General features: G+C 48.5%; 1 protein-coding gene across 2 annotated transcripts in view; it reads right to left on the bottom strand.

Annotated features, from left to right (window-relative positions):
* Positions 1-15,428, bottom strand: part of comp (cartilage oligomeric matrix protein) — a 62,288-nt gene that overhangs the window by 2,759 nt on the left and 44,101 nt on the right. For both annotated transcript variants that reach the window (XM_078556187.1, XM_078556188.1), the window contains exons 14-18: positions 14,514-14,692; positions 13,966-14,014; positions 12,140-12,336; positions 9,235-9,407; positions 8,670-8,809 (exon numbers count right to left, since the gene is read on the bottom strand). In XM_078556187.1, the coding sequence (XP_078412313.1) occupies positions 8,670-8,809; positions 9,235-9,407; positions 12,140-12,336; positions 13,966-14,014; positions 14,514-14,692 (738 nt within the window). The remainder of the gene's footprint in view (positions 1-8,669; positions 8,810-9,234; positions 9,408-12,139; positions 12,337-13,965; positions 14,015-14,513; positions 14,693-15,428) is intronic.

Here is a 15,428-nt window from a genome sequence, read left to right as displayed (position 1 = left end):
ACTAAATGATAACATTCCCTTTGCCTTCCTAATCACTTGCTGTACCTGCATACTAACTTTTTGTGATTCATGTACAAGGACACCCAGATCCCTCTGTACCACAGCATTCTGCAGACTCTTTCCATTTAAATAATATTCTGCTTTTCTATTCTGTTTTCAATGAAGAGTGCAGGGTGGCATGCCAGGAGCAGAACCAGACATATGTAAAAATGAGGTGTCAGTCTGGTGAAGCTAAAACTTGGGACTACTTGCATGCCAAGCAGCATGAAGTGAAAGTCGCCATAGTCCCAGAGGACCATACCCATTACAGAGAGACGACTGGTGGTGGGTTTAACCTGAGGGGCCCCACACCTCTGGCAAGGGATGAGGTTGAGAAGGCAGGGCCTTCATGGATGACTTCAGGCGGTACAGAAATTGAACCCGCACTGTTGGCGTCACTCACAAAGCAGCCGTCCAGCCAACTGAGCTAACCAACCCCCAGCGCCAAGCAGCAAGTGATTCCACAACCAACGGACCAGATCTAAGCTCTGCAGTCCTGTCGCATCCAGTCCTGAATGGTGATGGACAATTAAATAACTAACTGGAGGAGTCCAGCACATCAGTGCACAAGATAAGTCTCAAGAATTTGCAACAATCTTCAGCCAGAAGTGCCAATTTGATGACCCATCTTTGCCTCCTCCAGAGATCCCCAGCATCACAGGTGCCAGGCTTCAGCCAATTCGATTCACTCCACATGATATCAAGAAACGGCTGAAGACACTGGATACTGCAAAGGCTATGGGCCCTGACAACATTCCGGCAATAGTATTGAAGACTTGGACTCCAGAACTGGCCGCGCCCCTAGCCAAGCTGTTCCAATACATCTACAACACTGGCATCTACCCAGCAATGTGGAAAATTGCCCAGGTATGTCCTGCACTCAGAAAGCAGGACAAGTACAACCCAGCCAATTACCGCCCCATCTGGTTTTTTTTATTCGTTCATGGGACGTGGGCATCGCTGGCTGGGCCAGCATTTATTGCCCATCACTAATTGGCCTTGAGAACTGAGTGGCTTGCTAGGCCATTCCAGAGGGTATTTAAGAGTCAACCACATTGCTGTGGGTCTGGAGTCACATGTAGGCTAGACCAGGTAAGGATGACAGATTTCCTTCCCTAAAGGACATTAGTGAACCAGATGGGTTTTTACAACAATCGACAATGGTTTCATGGTCGTCATCAGACTTTTAATTCCAGATATTTATTGAATTCAAATTCCACCATCTGCCGCCGTGGTGTAATTCAAATCCAGGTCTCCCTTGGTCTCTGAATTACTAGTTCAGTAACAATACCACTATGCAATCACCTCCCCTACTCTCGATCATCAGTAAAGTAATGGAAGGGGTCATCAACAGTGCTGTCAAGCAGCATTTGCTTAGCAATAACCTGCTCACTGACGCTCAGTTTGGGTTCTGCCAGAGCTACTCAGCTCCTGACTTCATTTCAGCCTTGATTCAAACATGGACAAAAGAGCTGAACTCCCGAGGTGAGGTGAGAGTGACTGCCCTTGACAACAAGGACACATCTGACTGAGTGTGGCATCGAGGAGCCCTAGCAAAACTGGAGTCAATGTGAAACATGGGGAAAACTCTCCCCTGGTTGGAGTCATACCAAGCACAAAGGAAGATGGCTGTGGTTGTTGGAGGTCAACCATCTCAGTTCCAGGGCATCACTGCAGGAGTTCCTCAGGATAGTGTCCTCAGCCTAACTATCTTCAGCTGCTTCATCGATGACCTTCCTTCCATCATAAGGTCAGAAGTGGGGATGTTTGCTGATGATTGCACAATGTTCAGCACCATTCACGACTCCTCAGATAGTGAAGCAGTTCATGTCCAAATGCAGCAAGACCTGGACAATATCCAGGCTTGGGCTGACAAGTGGCAAGTAACATTCACGCCACACAAGTGCCAGGCAAAGACCATCTCTAACAAGAGAGAATCTAACCATTGCCCTTTGACAGTCAATGGCATTACCATCTCTGAAATCCCCCCATCAACATTCTGGGGGTTACCATTGACCAGAAACTGAATTGGACTAGCCAGATAAAAACGGTGGCTACAAGAGCCGGTCAGAGGCTAGGAATCTTGCGGTGAGTAACTCAGCTCCTGAATCCCCAAAGCCTGTCCACCATCTACAAGGCACAAGTCAGGAGTGTGATGGAATGCTCTCTGCTCGCCTGGATAAGTGCAGCTCCAAAACACTCAAGAAGCTCGACATCATCTAGAACAAAGCAGCCCACTTGATTGGCACCACATCCACAAATATTCACTCCCTCCACCGCCGATGCACAGTAGCAGCAGTGTGCACTATCTACAAGATGCACTCCAGGAACTCACCAAGACTCCTTAGACAGCACCTTCCAAACCCACAACCGCTATCATCTAGAAGGACAAGGGCAGCAGATACATGGGAACACCACCACCTGGAACCTGGAAGTTCCCCTCCAAGTCACTCATCATCCTGACTTGGAAATATGTCGCCGTTCCTTCACTGTCGCTGGGTAGAAATCCTGGAACCCCCTACCTAACAGCACTGCTGGTGTACCTACATCACATGGACTACAGGGTTCAAGAAGACAGCTTACCGCCATCTTCTCAAGGGCAATTAGGGATGGGCAATAAATGCTGGCCTCGCTACTAATGCTCACATCCTGTGAAGGAACAAAAAAAATTCTTCCTATCAAAGTAGATACACCTCACATTTTCCCACATTATACCCCATCTGCCAAATTTTTGTCCAGTCACTTACCTTATCTATAACGCTTTGCAGATGCTTTGCATCCTCCTCACAACTTGCCTTCCTACCTATATTTGTATTGTCAGCATATTTGGTTACAGTGCAGTCGGTCTCTTCATCCAAGTTATTACTATAGACTGTAAATAGTTGAGGCCCCAGCGCTGATCCCTGTGGCACTCCGCTAATTACAGTTTGCCAACCTGAAAATGATCCATTTTTCCCAGCTCTCAATTTCTTGTTACTCAATCCTCTATCCGAGCTAATCTTTCAGCACCTGCACCATGAGCTCTTATTTTGTGCAGTAAATTTTATGTGGCACCTTATCGAATGCCTTTTGCAAATCCAAATACACTACATTCACTGGTTCCCCTTTATCAACCCCACTTGTTATATTCTCAAAGAACTCTAATAAATCTGTCAAACCCGATTTCACTTTCACAAGACCATGTTGACTGTGCCTGATTGTATTGAGATTTTATAAACGTCCTGCTGTTACCTCTTTAATAATGGATTTTCCCAATGACAGATGTTAGACTAACTGGCCAATAGTTCCCTGCTTTTTGTCTCCCGCCCCTTTCTTGAACATGTTACATGTGTGCTATTCCAACCTGCTGGGATCTTTCCAGAATCTAGGAAATTTTGGGAGATTACAACCTCTCGGCAACCACTTCTTTTAAGACTTTAAAATGTTGGCTATCAGGTCCAGGAGACTTGTCACCCCTTAGTCTCATTAGTTTGCCTAGTTTACCTTTCTATTTAGTGATCGTTTAAGTTCCTCCCTTTTGCCTCTTGATTTCCTCTATTAATGTGATACTTTTTGTGTCTTCTAATGTAGAAACAGTTACAAAATACTTGTTTAAAGTCTCTGCCTTTTCCATGTTTCCCATTATTAATTCACCAGTCTCATCCTGTAAGGGACCAATGTTTACTTTAGCCGCTATCTTCCCTTTTTATAAGCTTGTAGAAGCTCTTACTGGTTATTCTTTTATTTCTTGCTAGTTTACTTTCATTCTGATATCTACCTCTTTTTTTTTAGTTATCCTTTACTGGTTTCTAAAATTTTCCCAATATTCTGGCCTATCACTAAACTTCACAGCATTGTATGTCTTCAAATTGACACCATCCTTAATTTCCTTAGCCACGGATGGTGCATTCTTCTCATAAAATCTTTATTTCTCAATGGAATATATCTTAGTGGAGAGTTATAAAATATGGAATACAGGCCTATTCTATGCAACCTGTCCTCATAATTTAAACCTTTTATCCCAGGTATCATTCAGGTGAATCTACATGACACCCCCTGCAAGGTCAATGTATCCTTCCTGAGGTGCAGAGCTCCAGATGGGTTCTGACTAGAGCTTTAGATTACGAGCATATTCCAGTTATTTTGAGACAAAGATCAATATTCCATTTATCTTTTTAATTATCTTTTTAGTTTGTACCTGTCCACTAGCTTTTAGTGATTTGTACACTTGGACCCGTAAATCTCTTCGCTCCTTCTCTACTTCAGCATTGCAACTCCTTGGGCAGAATTTTACGACCTGTGGGCAGGTGCGCACCCGACCCGATTGGGCGTAAAATAATGCGCGATGATGTCGGGTGAGCATCCCAATGTCATCGTGCACTCACGCGATATTTCAGTCGGCGGGTGCGAGCAGGTGCTGGAGCCACGCCCGCCATTAATTAAGAGGCTAATTAAGTCCATTAAAAAGCCAATAGACGCCAATTTTTTGTTTCTCGTGCGATTTCACGCTCATCGCGCTAGCAAAACGGGCAGGCAGCCAGCCGACATTTTCAAAAACCTCATCCACAGGCGGGATAAAAGCAGTCAGCAGCATTGCTAGTGTGAGTAGTGAGGAGTTTTGGAGATAGTTTGCTGCTTGTTGCTTATTGGTCCTTGGCAGCTTCATCTCTCATTCTAAGCATTTCTAGGCTTCACTTCAGGAGTCATTGGTGCCTCCAAGGCCCCGGAAGGATTCAGGCCGTGTGGACCCTTCCGGGTATCAGACAGCCTTCCCTTACCCTGGTAATGGCGATTGTGCTGTCCACTGGTGGTACCTCCTCTGAGGAGGAAGAGAGGGGCAGAAGGGAGAGGAGGCCAGGTGTCCCTATGCAGCTTCCAGGAGAGTGATCTGTGGGAGGAGAGGCGCAGATACAAGGGGGAAAAGGCCAGCAGGTAGTCAAGGCAGAAGGGACCACAGAAGACAGCACTTTCCTGCTGCCAGGGTTTACAGGCAGTGATGCAGCTACCTCAATATGTCTGAGGTGCAGTGCCGAAGGGGGCTCCGCCTCTCAAGGGAAACAATGATCTCCATCTGTCAGATGATTGGGCCTGAGATCAGCTCTGACTGTGTGGGTGGACACCCCATGCCAGTTGCTCTGAAGGTCACAGTGTCCCTCAACTTTTATGCCTCCAACCCTTTCCGGGGGTCAGTGGGGGATCTGTGTGGAGTGTCCCAATCAGCTGTCCACAGTTGCATCAAGCTGGTGACAGAAGCTCTGTTCAGGTGGGGCACTGAAATTTATTCATTACCGTATGGACGAGGCCAGCCAGGCTGAGCGAGCCAGAGGCTTTGCAGTGATTGCTGGGTTCCCCCGCGTCCAGGGTGACATCGACATGTGGCCATCAAGATGCCAGTGGGTCAGCCGGGTGCCTTTGTCAACAGGAAAGGATTGCACTCCATGTACATTCAGATAGTGTGATCACAGGATGCATATTCTGCAAGTCTGTGCAAGGTACCCTGGCAGCCCCAATGACGCTTACATCCTGAGACACTCCCAGGTGCCGAGGCTCTTCAGTGCTCCAGCCCGACTGGATGGATGGCTGCTGGGTAACAAGGGCTATCCGTTGAAAGATGGCTCATGACGCTTCTCCGCCACCCAAGTACAGAGGCAGAGCAGTGGTATAAGAGGAGCCATGCCTCCACAGGGTAGTGATAGAACCATAGATTTTCTGAAGAATCGCTTCCGATGCCTGGACTGTTCAGGGGGAGCACTGCAATAGCCCCCAGAGCGGGTGTCACTGATAGTGGTTGAATGCTGCACTCTCCACAATCTGGCACTGGCAGGGGGGAACCCACTGGAGGAAGAGGATCTTGACCCAGCTCCACAGGCACAGATGATGAATCCAATAGTGAGTCAGGAAAGGAGCACGGTGAAGAGAACGCTGAGGGCGTGGAGCCAGACCTCGTAACCTCCAGGGAGGCAGGGAAGCCTTCATCCAACGCACCTTCAGCCAGGCTGCCAAAGATCTGCTTCCACCACATGCTGGGGCTGCTGCCTCCATTCAGGATGTCTGAAATGACCCATTCATTTGAATCCAAATCCACTCAATGCCTGTGCAATAAACTTTAGAGCCACTCAGTCCAGTATTACATACTGGCATACCCTGCACAAAAAAAAATAAAAAGGCGAAGCGTACTCAGGCCATTACAACAAAAACAAAATTTATCTCATTTTGACAATCCAAAAAAATTTACATAATCTTCTCTGGTCTTAATTCCGAGACTAGAAAAGATAAACCAAACTTAAATGGACTGAAAATCACTTGTAAACTGTCCGTCTTGTGCTCAGGGTGCTTTTAACTTAGGTTTGCAAGTGCAACATCTCGGTTTATTGCACTGGCACTGACATTGGAGACAGCCTGGTGACCCTGCTGTCTTGTTGGCTTTGATGACCTTGGTGGTCATCCTCTGGCCCATGGAGCCTGTGCTGACCCCGCCTGGGAGGGAGCGGCCAGTGCCATGGCTGGCATCTGCCCAGTCGCTGCAGCCTCATTGGATGCCATGGTCACTGGCAGAGGGGCGGAGAAGCTGCTGTCATCACCCAGAGTGCCTTAAGTGGAGCCTGCAGAGACAACAAGCAGCTTGTGCGCCAATGTGAGATCGCTCCGGACCTCCCTGCTCTCCACTGATGGATGGGCACCTAACTGGGATACTGGGTGCCCAATCCATCTACCACACTGGCACTGACCACCTGAGGTCATTGCCTGTGTGAGGGCTGCAGGTCCGAGCGCAACCCCAGGAACCCCTGACTCTGTCCCTGGAGCTGCCTCTCCAGGAGAGTTACCACTCTCTCCATGGAGGGGGCAGTGTGCTCGGCCATGAGGGTCAATGCAGTGCTTATGCTCCACATGGACTCCTCCACAACGGAGACCAAGGCATGCAGACCCTCAAGGATCTCCGCCGGATCCTCCCGCACATCCCGCTGCACATCCAACATCTGCCACCTAATGGATGACTCCAGAGACTCATCATCTGCCTTCACCTGAGCATCGTTCTGGTCTCTAGCAGCCCTCCAACTGCCGGCTCCCTGGGCTCTCTCTGCCTCCACCTGCTCCTCAAGCGAGTGTGAAGTGCCCTCACCAATGTGCACCGACATTCTAGCCATTAATCTAATGCCCACCGAGGTGCTGGTATCTGCGCTGGTGCCTGCTTCAGAGAGAGGGTGTGGCGCAGGTGCAAGTGGAGTGAAGCCCGGTGGTCCTCCGGCGTCAGGGGTGGCCCTTTGGGGTCCACAGGGCGCTTGTATGAAGTCGAACTTAAAAGGGAGAGCAAGGACATGTCATTAGTTAAAGTTATCACACTGTCACTGTGCATGCCAGGCACCCTGGTGAGACAATGGAGATCTGCATCACGGCGCCATTGTCTTCCAATGATCAATGGGGGCTCCAGGTTTGACGCTCACATCAATGAAGGGACTACACTAGAATGTCTGCACAATCCAAAATTTGCACCTCTGTGCACTGCGCTCTTATCTTCGTCTGACATCCCTGCCTCTCCACGCCCGGTTGCACAGGGAGCATGCTGGCTCTCCAGCTCCAGGGTGTCCTGCTCAAACCAGGAGAGCAGCAGCAGGTTGGGGGGGGCCTCCACCTGTACATGCCCTCTCTGCTTGGTTATGGCTCGTCTTCTCCTGAAAGGACAGAGGAGCATTGATTAGTCCACTCTCTACCTGTAGCGCCATTGCAGCCTGGCCAACCCCAGCTGAGGAACACCTCCCAGGGCACATCCAAGCCTTGGCTCTCGAGCCACAAGACACTCAGTCCAAGCAGCCAGGGCTCATCCTCTTGGCCAGCTCTGGTGTGATTAACAGTTGGCACTCAGACTCTAGCACCCCTGAGGGTCCACGGGGGACGGCCAGACCTTAACATTTCTGCACACTGACCCATGCCAACGGTACTCACCCTTCCTGACCCTGAGGTCATTGAACCTCTTCCGGCACTGCAGCCAAATGCGCTGCACCATATCACGGCTGCTCACCAGCGCTGCCACCTCCTCCCATGCCCTCTTGGTGAGGTGTGGCGGTCTCCTCCCATCTCTGGGGACAAGGCTGTCCCTCCTGGCAGCCACCTCCTCCAGGAGGATGTCGAGGCGCTCATCAGAAAAGCGGGGGGCTGAGTGCCCACCCGACCTGCCCTCCCGCCTGGCGTCTCCGGCTGCATTCGACTCCATCGCTTGAATGTTGAAGATGCAGAGGAGACATTCTTCCGCGTCAGCCTTCCAGGGGCTGCCTGGGCCATTTTTAAACCAGCCACCAGGTCGCCATTGGACCCGGCGGCCAACAGGCCCCCGCCCCCACTCGGTCCTTCCCAACCAGTGAGGAGCCGCGTTTCACACTGGACGGGCCTTAATTGGTCCGCCAGCATGAAATCGCAGTCGGGGGCCGATTGCAGGACGCGGAATGTTTCCCAGCCCGCTGACCACGCCTGCCTGACGACTTCATTATACAACCCCTGGTGAATGTCCCATATACCCCATGTCAGTTTGGAGCAATGATCCAGTGTCCCCCTCAACTCCTTCTTAAATGCCCCTCACTCCCCCTCACCCACTCCTTTGCTACCCCTCACTCCCCACCACTCTCACCCCCTCCTTTGATGCCCCTCACCCTGCTCACCATTGCAGCGGTAGCGCAGATTTGCCCAGATGATGTTTTCCTGTGAGAAGCAGAAGACTCCCAGTCTCCCTCCACGCATGGTGGTGTCAATGATTGTCCCCGAATCTGCCACGATCTCTGGTCCTTCATACAGGCGCACTCTGCAGGAACAAAACAGAGATTCAGCAGGGTGAGGGAGAGACGGGTGTGGGGAATAGAGGAAGGTTGGGTGGGAGTGGCTGGCTTTGGAGATGAAGCAGGTGCACAAAGGCATCACCTAATTTCTGCACACATCCATCCTTATTAAAAATAATGGGCACCGAATGATACAACCCAACCCTCGCCCCCACCTAGGGGTCACTGAGTGGTACAGTTTTCCCCAGTTTCTGGTTTGTGACGACGTGACTATCTGTCGTAGAGGAGGTATTGAGGAAATAGGGTTGGGCTGTGACTTCACCCCCACCCTTAATGTCCCCACCCTTGGGGCTATGACCCCACCCCCCCACTGACCCCCATCTTAGGGCTTTGACCCTACCCCCCCCCCTATACTCCTCTTGGTGTTCCTGACCCTGGGGCTATGACCCACCTGATGTACCCGACCTGGGGCCGATGCTGCAGGAACCAGCGATATGAGGTGTTGTCTTTCCAGCCAACATTCCTGGGGTCTTTCCACAGGAGTTTGACCTGATTGTTAGAGTCTCCTGTGTGCCAGAGGGCATTTCGCAGGTGTTCCCCTGGGCCAGTCTGAGATTTCACTGCCTGTTTGGAGCAAATTGAGACATTCCATCAATACAAAGGTCTGCTGGTTTATATTGTCACATGTCCTTTACCTCCATTACAAGTTGGAGGGCTGGACAACATTGAAAGTCTTCATTAAATCAAGTGGGTGATATAGCGAATACAACCCATTAGACGCACTGTATAGGAGATTAGTATCAATTATAACTCACTTGAAAAGATCAGCAGATCAAAGCTTTTGCCACCCTCTCAAAGACTAGATTAAAAGGAACTCAGATCTTTTCAAGGTTGAATTAATGAGATCCTCCAAGTGTATTGCTGTCTATATCAGCGTATTGTGATTGTATCTGGTTAATCTCCCTTTAACAAGTCAATGCAATACTAACATCTCTCCCCCCACTAATGAGAAACCCTGGCTTTTCCCAGAACATCCAATAATAAGGCTGTTCATCCCACATTATGTTCTGATAGTCACTCGTCTGATTTATGACACACCTGCTGTATTTTTTAATCTCTTCCCATGGACAGATGACTATGTAGGGGATAGGATTAATAAATTTGCGGATGACACAAAGATTGGCCGGGTGGTTAACAGTGAGGTTGAGTGTCTTGGGCTACACGAAGATATAGACGGGATGGTCAAATGGGCAGATAAGTGGCAGATGGAATTTAACCCTGAAAAATGTGAGGTGGTACACTTTGGAAGGAGTAATTTGACAAGGAAGTATTCAATGAACAGCATGACACTAGGAAGTTCTGAGGAACAAAGGGACCTTGGCGTGTGTGTCCATAGATCTCTGAAGGCAAAGGGCATGTTAGTGGGGTGGTGAAAAAGGCATATGGGACACTTGCCTTTATCAATCAAGGCATAGATTACAAAAGTAGGAAGGTCATGTTGGAGTTGTATAGAAACTTGGTGAGGCCACAGCTGGAGTACTGTGTGCAGTTCTGGTCACCACATTATAGGAAGGATGTGATTTTACTGGAGGGGGCGCAGAGGAGATTCACCAGGATGTTGCCTGGGATGAAACATTTAAGTTATGAAGAGAGGTTGGATAGACTTATGTTGTTTTCGTTGGAGCAGAAAAGACTTGGGGGGGCGACCTGATCGAGGTGTACAAGATTATGAGGGGCATGGATAGGGAGCAGCTGTCCCCCTTAGTTGAAGGGTCAGTCACGAGGGGACACAAGTTCAAGGTGAGGAGCAGGAGGTTTAGGGGGGATGTGAGGAAAAACTTTTTTACCCAGAGGGTGGTGACGGTCTGGAATGCGCTGCTTGGGAGGGTGGTGGAGGCGGGTTGCCTCACATCCTTTAAAAAGTACCTGGATGTGCACTTGGTACGTCATAACATTCAAGGCTATGGGCCAAGGGCTGGTAAATGGGATTAGGTAGGTAGGTCAGGTGTTTCCCACATGTTGGTGCAGACTCGATGGGCCAAAAGGCCTCTTCTGCACTGTGAGATTCTGTAACGGTTAGTGAGATAATGTCTCAACTGTAAGATAAAAGCAAAATACTGCGGATGCTGGAAATCTGAAACAAAAACAAAAATTGCTGGAAAAACTCAGCAGGTCTGACAGCATCTGTGGAGAGGAAGACAGAGTTAACGTTTTGAGTCCGTATGACTCTTCATCAGAACTAAAGAGAAATAGAAATGTGGTGAAATATAAGCTGTTTAAGGGGGGTGGGACAGGTGGAGCTGGATAGAGGGCCAGTGATAGGCGGAGGCAAAGGAGAGATTGCCAAAGATGTCATAAACAAAAGGTCAAAGGGGTGTTGACAGTGGTGATGTTAGCTAAAGGATGTGCTAATGGTGACATTAAGGGTAAAAAGCAGGATGAGAAAGTGCCGATTAGGCACTTTACAGCCTTCCGGACTTAACATTGAGTTCAACAACTTCAGATCATGAACTCTGTCCTCCATCCTCACCCCCTTTTTGGTTCCCTTTTTTCTAATAATTATTATATCTTTTTAATATATATTTTTCTTTTCCCACCTATTTCTGTTATTATTTTAAAAATTTATTTCCATCCATCGTTTTATCTCCACCTTTTAGCCTATTTCGATCCCTTGCCCCCACCCCACCCCCACTAGGGCTATCTGTCACACCATTTGACCCATCATACCTGTGCTGGTTCTTTGAAAGAGCTATCCAATTAGTCCCACCCTTCTTTGATCTTTCCCTATAATTATTTCACCTCTCAAAGTTTTTATCAAAGAGCAGGTATATAAATCAACAAAGGTAGAAATATGCAACAGAAAAGCCGTAAAGAAAGAGAACAAACACTGAGATTTATTTATACGAGACCAGAATTGACCACATTTGGAGCTGGCAAGAACAAGCCGCTCGATTTAAAGATTCAACAATGTGAAAGCCACCGCCTTTCATTCTCAGTCAGTGAGGGTCTGGTAAAGGGGAGGTCAAAATGGGTTGGGGGGAAAAGTTGGGTCATGCATTATTTCTGATTCTCAACACCATAGATGTTGGGACATGAAGTGGAGGACGAGCCACACCTGTGTGAGAGGCCACAACACCCAGAGTGTCAAGAGGGACGGAGCGGGCGATGTGGAGTTGGGAACATGGGTGGGCAGTTGAGGTGGAGGGAGGAGTTAAAGGGAGGAGGGTGCGACAGAGAGAGAGGGACCAAGGGGCTGATACAGAGTGGGGGTTGGGGTGCTGTGGGTGTAGAGATGGCTCCTGCCATGTGGTCTGGGTCCTGAACGTTAAGATTGCAAATCCAGATCAGTCACTCACCTTGAGCTGGATTCCAGGTTCTGCCACAGCGCGGAAAGGATTGGCCTGCCAATACGTTTGTTCTGTCTGTTTCCACATCACCACATAGAAGCTGGAACTGTCCTGATAGCCAAAGATAAACCCGGCATAGTCATCATCCGTCATTGTGTTAACGTGAAACGTTCCTTCAAAATCCACACCATTAAAGGCTGTGTAACCTGAAGAGAAAGAACAAGCCGCTCGATTTAAAGATTCAACGATGTGAAAGCCACCGCCTTTCATTCTCAGTCAGTGAAGGTCTGGTAAAGGGGAGGTCAAAATGGGTTGGGGGGAAAAGTTGGGTCATGCATTATTTCTGATTCTCAACACCATAGATGTTGGGACATGAAGTGGAGGACGAGCCACACCTGTGTGAGAGGCCATAACACCCAGAGTGTCAAGAAGTCCCAGCAGAAACACCTTCATCACTCAGTATGCAGTTAGATACAGAGTAAAGCTCCCTCTACACTGTCCCCATCAAACACTCCCAGGACAGGTACAGCACGGGGTTAGATACAGAGTAAAGCTCCCTCTACACTGTCCCCATCAAACACTCCCAGGACAGGTAGAGTATGGGGTTAGAAACAGAGGAAAGCTCCCTCTACACTGTCCCCATCAAACACTCCCAAGACAGGTACAGCACGGGGTTAGATACAGAGTAAAGCTCCCTCTACACTCTCCCCATCAAACACTCCCAGGACAGGTACAGCACGGGGTTAGATACAGAGTAAAGCTCCCTCTCCACTGTCCCCATCAAACACTCCCAGGGCAGGTACAGCACGGGGTTATATACAGAGTAAATCTCCCTCTACACTGTCCCCATCAAACACTCCCAGGACAGGTACAGCACGGGGTTAGATACAGAGTAAAGCTCCCTCTACACTGTCCCCATCAAACACTCCCAGGACAGGTACTGCACGGGGTTAGATACAGGGTAAATCTCCCTCTACACTGTCCCCATCAAACACTCCCAGGACAGGTACAGCACGGGGTTAGATACAGAGTAAAGCTCCCTCTACACTGTCCCCATCAAACACTCCCAGGACAGGTACAGCACGGGGTTAGATACAGAGTAAAGCTCCCTCTACACTGTCCCCATCAAACACTCCCAGGACATGTATAGCACGGGGTTATATACAGAGTAAAGTTCCCTCTACACTGTCCCCATCAAACACTCCCAGGGCAGGTACAGCACGGGGTTAGATACAGAGTAAAGCTCCCTCTCCACTGTCCCCATCAAACACTCCCAGGACAGGTACAGCACGGGGTTAGATACAGAGTAAAGCTCCCTCTCCACTGTCCCCATCAAACACTCCCAGGACAGGTACAGCACGGGGTTAGATACAGAGTAAAGCTCCCTCTACACAGTCCCCATCAAACACTCCCAGGACAGGTACAGCACGGGGTTAGATACAGAGTAAATCTCCCTCTACGCTGTCCCCATCAAACACTCCCAGGACAGGTACAGCACGGGGTTAGATACAGAGTAAAGCTCCCTCTACACTGTCCCCATCAAACACTCCCAGGACAGGTACTGCACGGGGTTAGATACAGAGTAAAGCTCCCTCTCCACTGTCCCCATCAAACACTCCCAGGACAGGTACAGCACAGGGTTAGATACAGAGTAAAGCTCCCTCTCCACTGTCCCCATCAAACACTCCCAGGGCAGGTACAGCACGGGGTTAGATACAGAGTAAAGCTCCCTCTCCACTGTCCCCATCAAACACTGCCAGCAAAGTGTGATATTGATTCCACCTTTGAGAAATTTCGCCATCATTTAAAAGAAGAACAAGCTGGAGCATTCTTACCAACAGCGAGACCCGGGTCACTGTTCATTGTCTGGACAATTTCCATTCCCTGCAATATTGACCATGAGTAACGATTAAAATTCTTAGACACATCTTTAAAATAAACCACAAACTGTCTAAAAGCAATGCTGCCACATAGCTGGAACATTTCTGTCCCAGTCACAGTTGCACAGGTCTGAAAAGGGTAGTGTCATCTTGAAGGAGACTTGTAAAGGTTGTAAGAACAGGTTAGCATGAAAGAACCTGGTGAAATAGTGTAAACAGTTGCTGTAAACTGAAAATTCAATCATAAATAATATTTCAACTTAACAGCAATAATCTAAAGTTGTCAACTTGATCTGCCTGAATAGGACATTGCAGGGTGTCAGTATTATAATTACCGATTACAAATTATTGGGACTGTGTTTAATTGTGTTTATTTCTGGGATTTGTAAATTAATTCCATGTGAAGCAGCCTGAACCATTTCTCAGACACAAGTACAGAAATTTGTCTCTCAATAAAGTCCAGCCCAGTCTCAGTGACTGTCCAACACTGACAGCTGAGGTACCTGGTTTAAGACGACCCAGTTCGGGTCAATCTGTGCATCTCCCTCGGGATCCAGGATCACAGTCTGATAGGCTCGGAAATCAGTGAGTGCAACCTGAGCATTTTCAGGACAAACATCGATAATATCAATGACCTTATCGTCATCAAAATCTCCTTCGCAGGCGTCTCCTATCCCATCACCTGCATTTCAAATGAGAAGTTTAACTCAGGGATCTCACATTAACTCAGCTGTCCAAACCATCTGAGTTATTCCCAACCCAAACCCAAACACAAACCCCCAACCCCGACCCAAACCCTAACCCTAACCCTAATTTTAAAGGCAAAATACTGTGGATGCTGGAAATCTGAAAAAAACAAAAAACACTGGAAAAACTCAGCAGGTCTGACAGCGTCTGTGGAGAGAGAGACAGAGTTAACGTTTTGAGTCTGTATGACTCTTCTTCAGATCTGTAGAAGAGTCATACAGACTCAAAACGTTAACTCTGTCTCTCTCTCCACAGATGCTGTCAGACCTGCTGAGTTTTTACTGCATTTTTTGTTTTCGACCCTAATTTTAACCCTGACTCAAACCCTTCAATTCACACAACATGGCTATCCCAGCTCTTTGCAAGAATAATCCCAAACTAATCCCACTGCCCCGCTCTCTCCCCATAGCCCTGAGCAGAATTTCAAAGCTCACATTCTATCATTAAGAAGGATTTCTATTCCCACCGTTTCTCAGCCTCCCAATGAAGCTTTTGTCACCACGAGACAGGAGGCACATTACGAGCTCTCACCCGTATCCTGTTCTCGCCATCCTTCATTCTGCATATGTCCAACACATCAGCATCAAAATTTCTCCAACTCCCTCCCTGACCTCTGATCTATGGAATCTCCTCAGGCCCACTGTCAGCACCCCAGTGTTCTGCTTTCTATT

The sequence above is a fragment of the Cetorhinus maximus genome, chromosome 13 (assembly GCF_964194155.1).
Source record: "Cetorhinus maximus chromosome 13, sCetMax3.hap1.1, whole genome shotgun sequence".
Taxonomy (NCBI): Eukaryota; Metazoa; Chordata; class Chondrichthyes; order Lamniformes; family Cetorhinidae; genus Cetorhinus; species Cetorhinus maximus.
Note: the sequence above shows the minus strand (reverse complement) of the source record. Positions and strands in the feature narration are given on the sequence as shown.